We start from the raw sequence: 10,099 nt of genomic DNA, 5'->3' as shown, positions 1-10,099 counted from the left end.
AAAGGAGGGGTGTCTTTCTGCTGCTGCTGTGGGAGGAGGGGGAGAGAAAGAGAAGCCAATGGCCCGTAGAGGGGGAGCTAAAAATCCACATCTTGAAAATGTGTGTGTGGGCCGGGGTCTGGGCTGGGGTGCAGGTAGGGATTAATGGAAGTGGAGAATGGAGAATAGTAGCTACCTACATGAGAACACTCTAGAAGGTTAGCTATCATTTATTTGTAAGCATTATTCTGCATTGACCACTGCTCTCAGTTATAAATGTATAAATTCATTTACTCCTAACAGCCACTCTCTGAGGCAGGTGAGCTACACACGGCCCCGAGGTGATGTAGCCAGTAGTGGGGAAGCCAGGATTTGAACCCAGGACTTGGAGCTGATGTAGAGTCTGTGATGTTTCCCACTGGGCTGCACACTTCCCTACCCAATGTTAGTTTATATGCCTTATTTTATCGTTTTTATTTTTTATTTTTAGAGACAGGGTCTTGTTCTGTCACCCAGGCTGTAGTGCAGTGGCGCAATCATAGCTCATTGTAACTGTGAACTCCTGGGCTCAAGTGATCCTCCTGCCTCAACCTCCCAAGTAGCTGGAACTACAGGCACGTGCCACCATGCCTGGATAATTTTTAAATTTTTTTTGTAGAGACTGAGTCTTACTGTGTTGCCCAGGCTGGTCTGGAACTCCTAGCCTCAAGCGATCCTCCCTCCCTGGCCTCTCGCAGTGCTGGGATTACAGGCGTGAGCCACCGGGCCTGGCCCTTTATATAGTGCATTCCTCTCTTATATAGAGCTTCTGGGGCTGGAGGGACTCATTATTCCCACATTTCACATAAAGAAACAGAGACATGTAATCACTTTCCTAGGGTCACACAGCTACTAAGTGGCTGAGCAAGAACTTGAGCTTGTATCTCTCTAACTGCAAGCCTGGTGCTTTCCCTTTCCCAGAGGGAAGAAATGCAGGAATTCAGTGGGGAGCCAGGTGCCAAAAATAAGGTACCACCTGGACTTGGGGAGGCAACATTCTTTAGCCTCTCCAGAGAGGGGTTTCCACAGACTCCCGAGTCATCCCAGCTTGGGAGCAGGGCAGAAGAAGCTGGGGCTTGGCAGGCTGGAAACAGCAGGAAGCAGACGGGGGGCAAAGCTTCAAGTCCGAGAGGGGGGCAGTCTGGCTCCCGCGGCTGTCCCGGGTCTAGGTTGAGCGAGACGAGACGGAATGAAATACGAGCAGGAGCCGGGCACTGGGAGAACTGCTCAGGGCCAAGGGCGGGAGTGTGGTGGGCAGGAGGGGGGCTGGGCCGGGAGGGGGATGCCAGAGCTCCTCCTGTCCCTGGTGGGGAAGAGCCTGGCCCATGAGTGGCCAAGCCAGACCCTCCTCAATGTCTCTCCTGAAGCCACCCTGGCGCTGTGACCTGTTTCAGAAAATAGCTGCTTCTGAACGAGGAGAGGAAAAAATCCCCAGGGGTCTTGTGGGGGCGTGTAGGGGGGAAGTAGGGCTTCCTATACGAGTTACCAGGAATCTTGGAGCGGGGCCAGGCAGGAGGGCAGGAGTGTGGGAGGCGGCAGAGAGGCCCTTAAAGCCAGGCGGACACAGCCCCTGCTTCTACCGAGGACCTTGGGACGGAGGAAAGGTCTCACTGGTGAGGAATTTTGTGCTTGGGGCTGCCTTGCTTGGGGGGGTGGGGGTTGGGAGAGCAGGGTGCAGAGAGGGGCTATGAGAGGAGACACCTGGTCCCCTTGGGGCGGGGCAGTGCCCAGAGTGAGGCGGCCCCCCATCCATCGCCTGCCCACAGACTGTGGGTGTCTCAGTGGTGCCTTCTGTGCAGAGGGGCTTGGTGCTGTTGGTCCTTTCCAGCCAGGCGACATGATCTGGGGTGTCCTGGGAGCACGGAAGCTGCTGCTCGTGGGCTTGGAGGGCCCATCACGTGGGTGACCCAGCCACTTCCCAGTCTCCACATCTTCCCGTGTCCGTTGGTGGATCTGTCTCCGCTTTCCCACCTCTCATTGCTGTAGCCGCTGCTCCTCTCTGAACTTCTCTGCGGCTGCTTGATAAAAATAGCCGAGCCCACATCCTTCTCTGGGGACCTGGTTGGGCTCGCCTGCTGGCCACCTCTGCAGTGAAACTGCTTTTTCACTCTTTCAGACCCATTTTCTTTCTTTCTTTCTGTTTTTTTTAGAGACAGGGTCTCGCTTTATTGCCCAGGCTGAAGTGCATTGGTGCCATCACAGCTCACTATAGCCTCAAACTCCTGGGCTCAAGTGATCCTCCTGCCTCAGCCTCCCGAGGAGCTGGGACTACAGGCGCACGTCACCACGCCGGCTATTTTTTTGTTTGTTTTTTGTAGAGACAGGGTCTTTCCGAGTTGCCCAGGCTGGTCTTGAACTCCTGGCCTCAAGTGATCCTCCTGCCTGGCCTCCCAAAGAGCTGGGATGACCGGTGTGGGCCTTCGCGCCCGGCCTCAGCCCCATGTTCACGGGCCCCCCTGCTGCTCACTCACACCGGCAGCCTGAGTGCAGGGTGTTCTCAGACGCACCTGGGAGGTTGGCTTTCCTCAGGTGTGGTGGGGCCAACAGGTCAGGAAGTGATTGCCACTTAACAGATAGCTTTTTATTCACAGTCCCCAAGAGAGGAGGTCACACCACCCCATGCAGGGCCACACGGGAGGTACCAGGTCGGTCGGGAGGCAGGAGAGGCCAGTGGGAAGCATGGCCCAGGGCCTTTGTTGTGATTGCCAAGGGAGAGGCCGGGCAGGGCGGGGTGAACAGTGTAGACCTGGCTGGTTTGAACCATCTCCGCGGGCTCCAGCTTCCCTAATTGTCTGGTGTCTGGCCTGGGGTGATTTAGAGCAGGAGAAATGTCGGCTTGGAGTGCGAGAGAGAGATGAAGGAGGTGGCCTGGGTGTGATGAGGGATCGGTTGGTTTATGCGGCACCTTTGCAGAGGAGCCATTGCCTTCTCTAGGAATTAGCTGGCCCTGGGAGGGACAAGCTCTCCCTGGCCAGCAAAGCCCCCAACATGTCGAAACATTATAAAATAAAGAAAATAAAAAGTGCGTTTAGTGCCCAGGGTGCTCAGAGGCAGTGGAGTCGGGTCAGTCAAGGGTGCAGGTTCACGGTCCTGGGCTAAGCCCTCGGGCAACTACCTCACCTGCCTGAGCCTCGACCTCCTCAGCTGTAAGGTCCCAAACTGCCATGCATCCAGCAAGTAACTGTCTAAGGGGACAGACACCAGGCCAGCAGGTTTAACAATAGCCACCTGCCAAGGTCACTGGGGAGACCACTGACCACTGCTTAGAGAGACAGTGATGGTGCCTGGCACGTCGGAAGTGCCCAGTGCATGAGTGGCAGCTGGCATCTTCCTGCCGCAGCTCAGGAAGCAGCAGGGAAAGATTGGTGCGGAAGGGTGGGATCTAGGGCCACTTGTTTTGGCTGTTCAGAGCCCTCAGAGCGGAGGCTGTGGATGGACAGAACCCTCAGGAATGTTCTTGGAACTCAGGGCTGCTGCTGAACAGAGCGGGCATGGAGGCCAGCCCAGTAGCCAGGAGCCCCAGGGAGTCTGAGGTGTGTTTGAAGGCTTGGGAGGTGCCAGCGGCACGGGCAGAGCCCTGGCACAGGAGACTGCTCAACTCAGGGACTCGGAGACAGCGGGGTACCAAAGGGGAAATCCTGGCAGACCACAGGCCAGCTGGGCAGCTGTGGGTAAACAAGGACTTTGGCGTCCTGGGAGGAAGGGGAGCAGCCAGCCGCCGGCGAGGAGCCTCTGAGAGGCCAAGCTAGACTCGGGCGCTGGCCCCAGACACGTGGCATTTCCTCCGCCTTCTGGCTGGGGTTGTTTTGAACCCTGGGCTAGTGATGGCTGTGTTTGCCAAGGACACAGCCTCAGGAAGGAAGCCACAGCCCCTCGGTTCAGAGGATTCACGCCTCTGGGAAGGGAGCCGTGTGGTGCAGTGAGGGGCGCACGAGGACGGGCCCGAATCCTGCCTCCACTTCTCACTGGCTGTGTGGCCTCTGGCAAGTTCCTCGAGTTCTCTGAGCCTCAATTTTCCCACTGGCAAAATGGAAAAAAATGATACCCACCCTGCAGAACTGTCACAAGCATCGAAGGCTGACTTATTCTTTAGGTAGGCCCAGGAAAATGTTTTCATTTCAAATTCTTGTAAAATAAGGAGGAAAAAATGAGTATAATAATCATAATGAATATATAATAATGAATCCAGCTGGGGTTATATTTTCTTTATATCAATGTAATTGTCAAATATAATTGTTTATACACATATTCACAGTGTGTGTATATTTATATATTTTGGAGAGAGAAGGCCACAAAGGCACAAGTGCTTGGGACCCACAAAAACCCTGAGAAGGCCCTGAAGGCTCTTCCGTCTTCCATCAGGGGCCATGTCTAGGTTATGTCAATTCCTGCCTCTCAGCGTACGCCGCCAAATCTCCATTTAAGAATCCTGCCTATGCTATGTTCCTTTTAGCCATTTTCTGCCGGGAGGGACGTGTGTCCGGGCTGCTGCGGCTCGGTGCACTGGAGGTGGGAGAGTCCCCTCCCGCCTCTGTGGGGGCTGCATTCCCGCAAACGCTTCCATGAATGCCCCTCTGCCTCCAGCGACCCCAGTGGACCTATGAATTTTTGCCTCGTCCTTTCTGGCTGGGGTCACCTGTTTATTGGCCAACATGAGGGGCCGTGGTGGAACAGGAGGGGCCTGGCAGGGACCCAGGGTGGGGTCTGAATGGGCCGTGGGCGCATTGCCTGATACATGCATCGTGGGATGTGTTTTCTTTTCCAGAAACCCAGAGATGAAGGGCCTGCTCCCACTGGCTTGGTTCCTGGCTTATAGTAAGTGCTGGCCCATGACCTCTGAATGACCTTTGACCCCATGGGAGTCGTAGCGTAGTGGAAAGGGGACCAGTCTTTGAGGTTGTGGAGCCCTGTGTTTGAATCTTGGCTCTGTGTCGACTGCGTAGGTGTCAGCAAGAGCCTCTGTCCCTTTGAGCCTCTGCTCCCTCGGCTGACACAGGCTAAGGCAGCCCACGGTAGGGCCAGGGCAGTGTTGCAGGAGACGCCGTACGTGAAGCGTGGAAAGGCTGTGGACGTGGAGGATGTGTGGCTGGCAAAGGCAGGAGGCAGATTTTTATCCTTGGATGCAAAGCAAAGTAAAATAAGGCCAAAGCAAGACAAAGAAATCCAGATTAGACACCAGGCCCTTAGCTAAATGCCCCAGCCTATGATTCATGGTCATTTTCTGGTCCAGGGCCATCCAGGGCTTCTACGCGCCCCTCCCCTAGCCTCTCCCAGCTGGGAGGTGACAGTTCAGCTGGCTTTAGTTCCACCCTGCAGCCCCATAACTGTGTACACAACCCCGTGGCAGGCTGTCCTGCTCTTTGATGTCTTGCCGGATCCCCGGAGACGCCAGGAGGAACCGGAGGCCTGGTGCGGGGACAGAGCCTTGGGCTCTCTGTGAAACCCTGGACAGGGCACTTTTCCGCTCCAAGCCTCAGTTCCCAATGTGTAGGATGAGAGAGTAACTTCGGTGATTTCTAAGGGTCCCCTCCTGCTTTAAGACTCTCTGCCTTATGTTCTAAAAGGTGCCAGAGGGAGGGCAGGTGGGGCAGAGGGATGTATTGCCAGAAGAGACAGGAAACTCTGTCTGCCTGCTTCATACAGATACCATATGCGTTATACCTAATATTTCTTGGTCACTTACTATGCGTCTGCCACCGTGCTCAAAATTTACATACTTTATCTTATTTTAACCCTCATAACAACTGCATGAGGTAGCTGCTAATTTTAGGTTCGCATTTTCCAGACGAGGAAACTGAGGCTCTGAGAGATTAAGATTAAGCCTGTTCAACATCATACTTCGAATTAGTGGCAGAGCCAGGATTTGAACCCGGGTCTGCTCATTTTTTCAAGTCAAACTCTTAACCACCACAGGCACTGCCCCTCCCACTAATTGGAGAATGAAAAAGAGACAGCTAGGTCCCTCTGAGCCCCTGGGGGGTTGGGGGCAGGGGTAGGAAGGTCGGGAGATGCCAGGAAGCGGCTTGAGCAGAGCTGCCCAGGTGTCATCTGGGGACACGGGCTGTCTTTCAGGTGTGCCTGCTGTGCCAGGAGGCTTGCTGCAACTGAAGTCGATGATCGAGAAGGTGACAGGAAAGAACGCCCTGGTAAACTATGGCTTCTACGGCTGTTACTGCGGCTGGGGCGGCCGAGGGACCCCCAAGGATGAGACCGATTGGTGAGCTGATCCCCATATCTGCCCTGTGTGTTCCGGGCTCTGCATTCACATTAGCTCACTCAATTTTTCATGTCAATTCTGGAAAATGAGTATGAAAGCATCAATATGGGGATAAGGAAATGAAGTCTCAAAGAAGTTAACTGGAGATCCCAAGAGCTCAGTGGCCTAAGGTGTCAGTTGGTCTATCGCGGCACAACAAAGGGTCCTAAATGTAGTGGCTTAAAACAGCGGCAATCACTTTGCTTATGCCTCTGCCATGAGGGTGGGGCTCGGCAGGGTGGCTTGTCTCTGCTCTACGCAGCTTCAGCTCAGATCCTGTGGCTGGCACGTTGCTGCTGTCTCCCGGCCTGAGAGTGGGCCAGGGGCCTCAGGTCCTCTCACTCAGGCCCCTGCCAGGATGTTTGGACTTCCTCCCAGCATGGTGACTCCTGGGTTCCAAGAGTGAGTCCCCAAACTGCAAGACCAAAGGGCACTGTGTTTTTATGATCGGCCTCAGAAATTCCATAGTGTCACACCACTCTTGGTGGAGGCACTCACAAAGGCTTTAAGAGGGAGGGGACCTAGATTCCACTCTTGATTGGGAAGAAGTTCTAGATGAATATGTGAAATGGGAGACATTGTTCTTTGTAAAACACGCCCTGCTGGGCTAACCATTCTGATACCACTGGACATACAATGGAAGGGGCCAATTAAGCAAATGGGATGGCAGGTGGGTGGAGCCCGGGCTCTCCCTGCTGGGGTGGGATGAGCAGGAGCAGGAAGGTAGAATGATCCATTGGTAATGCATTGGAGCGGGATGTGAGCTCCCGTGCAGCTTACGATAGATGCGATGTTTACAAACAGACGCGTGTGTAGACAAGTGTATATACACAGATTAATGTCAACACATTTTTTTTTTTGCTGTTAGTGGAGAGGGGCTAAAAGAAATGACACCCAGTAGCAATAAGCACACCTACTGCCTATGTCTGGTTTCTAACACCATTCTTCGATAAAAGGAACCAAGGCTCCTTGAAGAAATGGCAGATTCTAGGACTCAGGCAGGAAATATAGGAGATGAGCCTGGAACTTCTTAGAGTTCCGAAACGTAAGAAAGAGCTCAAACAAAACAAAACCCCGCATGGATAGGGGTAGGTCAGGGACCTTGAGCCAACTGAAAGATGCCCAATGTCCAGAGCTGGAACCATGTGAGCAGCGAAGTAAATAGCCCAGAACCCCCATCTTATCATGAGAAAAAGAGAAAAATCAGACAAATCCCAATAGTGGAGCATCTTACAAAATTCCTGGCCGGTACTGCTCACAACCATCAAGGTCAGCGAACCAAGGAAAACCTGGGACGCTGCCACAGCCAACTGGAGCCTGAAGAGACACGACAACTACATGTAACACGGGAACTCGACAGGATCCCGGGACAGGCAGAGGACATTCGGTAAAAAGGAAAAAGATCCGAATAAACGGTGGACTTTTACAATTAGTGAAGCAATAACGCTGTTAACTACTTCATAATTATATATTTAATAATATGTCAATATTGGTTCATTAATTGTAACAAAGGTATCGTACTAATAGAAGATGTTCATAATAGGGGGAACTGGGTGTTTTTCCTGTACAATTTCAATTTTTCTGTAAATACTAAAAAAAAAATTTCAATACAATCTTCCATACCTAACATACGATCACCCCTCAGTATCTGTGGGAGACTGAATCCATGGCCCTCTACGGACACCAAAATCTGTAGCTGCCCTAGTGCCTGACATAAAAGGGCATAGTATTTACATATAACCTATGCACATCTTGTATGTTTTAAATTATTAATATCTCTAGATTACTTATAACACCCGATGCAATGCAAATGCTATGTAAATAGTTGTTATACTGTACTGTTTAGGGAATAATGACAAGAAAAAAATCTGTGCATGTTCAGTACAGACACAACCATTGTGGGCCTAGCTAGACTTTTGGTCTGGCTGGTTGAATCCATGGATGTGGGACCCATGATTCTAGAAGTTTAATTTTTGCTCACATAACAATTCAGTGGGAATCACATGTTGATTTAGGGACCCAGGCTCCTCCTGTCTTATAGCTCTGCCATCCCCCTCCCCGGCCTCAGAGCCCTCTCCTGGGCCATCCTCATCCAGCTGAAAGGTGGAAAAGAGAAAAAGTGGAGGAGAGTGTGGCGGTTTTTTGGGGAGGCCTGGCAGTGGATGGAGTACGTACATCACTGCCGCCCACGGCCCACGTCCTGGCCAGAACCTAGTCATGTGTACACACCTATGTGCAAGGGAGCTGGGAAGTGTCATCTCATCGTGATCCCAGGAGGGAAAAGTGGGTCAGTGACCTGCTGGCCACTGGTGGCCCTTGTGGAAGGCAGGGAAGTGCTCAGCCACGCCCACCAGGGTGGCTGCAGCTAAAGTGCCATGGTTGAAGTTTAGCTCCTCTTAGGGACAAGGGGGGTCAAGAGGGCACCCCTTCCACTCAAATCTAAGTCTCCTGCATGGACAGGTGCTGTTGGGTGCACGACCGCTGTTACGGGCCGCTGGAGGAGAAAGGCTGCAACATCAGGACACAGCCCTACAGATACAGATTCGCTTGGGGCCTGGTCACCTGCGGTAAGTCTGGGGCTTCCCGTTCAGGCCATTGGAAGAGCCTGGATCTCTCCCGGCTCTGAGTTCAGCTGCCCCTGAGGTCATCCAGCCTATTTCTTGGGGGTGCAGATGTGGGACAAAAGGGGCGGGGTTACTGCAGCTGTATCCGACCTCCAGGGAAGGGTTGAAACATCTGAGACCGAGCATGTGCTGGGTGCCAAGTGCTTTGCATACTTCCCTTGACTTGCTCCCCCAAATTCCCTATGGAGTAGGCTTAGTCTCCCCAACTTAGCACAAGAGGAAATTGAAGCTCAAAGGCCTGTCAATGCACAGAGATGGGTTCCAGCTCGGATCCTCCGAGTTCAAACCTAAGTCTGGGGATGGAATCTGCTCCGTGAGAACTAGCATTCGTTCCTCCAGAGCAGAGCTGTCTCCGTCCTCACCCGGGACTTCCCAAGAGGAGGGACCGTGCTTCCTCCCAGACGGGGAGCTCCCTGAGGGCAGGAGCTTTGTCTCCGGGACTGAAACCTCCCCCTGGGCAGCAGCTGTGCCCCTCCCATCAGACTATCCGCCCCCCAAGTTAAGAGTTGCACCCCCTTCATCAGGCTGAGAGCTTCTCAGAGCAGGAAGCAGAGCGGGGATCTGCTCAGGCTGAACCAAGTCCAAGTTCATGAAGCACGTCCTTTCCGGCCTCATTCCGTGCGTGGTGTCCTGTTTGCAGAGCACGGGTCCTCATGTGGCGTGCAGCTGTGCACCTGTGACCGGCAGTTCGCCTATTGCCTGCAGAGGAACCTGTGGAGCTACAACCCTCGTTATCGCTACTTCCCCAACGTCTTCTGCTCCTAGTCACCCCGTGGGGGCTCCGCCCGGACCGAGACTTTTGTTCTCTGCTACAACGCAGAGTTCTGACTCCGAGGGATGCCCGAGAGAGGCTCCCGGGTCTCAGACCTCATCCTTTCTCGGAGGAGCCCCACGGCCACACGTCACCCTTGGGAAAGTCCCAAGAAAGTGACTAATAAACACCACACAGGCATTTTCCTCTGCTGTGAGGGTTGTTGGTGCCTCTTTCTGTGCCGTTGGGGAACTAAACCCAAAGTCATCTGCGTTGTCAGGGCAGGTTTTCCGGGGTGAGCTTCAGGACTTCTCCTGGACTCACTTCCTTAAATCTTGGGGTCCTCTTGCGCCCAGCACTGGGTCTCATTCTTCCTCAAGGGGTTGGGGGAAGGATAACTGGGAATCGTGCAGTTCCAGGCCAGAGAGGACAACATTGCGGTCCCAGCCT

General features: G+C 53.4%; 1 protein-coding gene across 1 annotated transcript; it reads left to right on the top strand.

The window, feature by feature from the left end:
- Positions 1–4,793: 4,793 nt before the first annotated feature.
- PLA2G5 (phospholipase A2, group V) lies at positions 4,794–9,663 on the top strand. Its single transcript, XM_012656932.1, has 4 exons — positions 4,794–4,833; positions 6,091–6,235; positions 8,735–8,841; positions 9,539–9,663. The coding sequence occupies exons 1-4, from the start codon at positions 4,794–4,796 to the stop codon at positions 9,661–9,663; spliced, it is 417 nt and encodes a 138-aa protein (XP_012512386.1).
- The last annotated feature ends 436 nt before the right edge of the window (positions 9,664–10,099 follow it).

This window comes from Propithecus coquereli, unplaced genomic scaffold (assembly GCF_000956105.1).
Source record: "Propithecus coquereli isolate 6110/MARCELLA unplaced genomic scaffold, Pcoq_1.0 Scaffold528, whole genome shotgun sequence".
NCBI lineage: Eukaryota > Metazoa > Chordata > Mammalia > Primates > Indriidae > Propithecus > Propithecus coquereli.
This window is presented reverse-complemented; position numbering and strand designations above follow the sequence as displayed.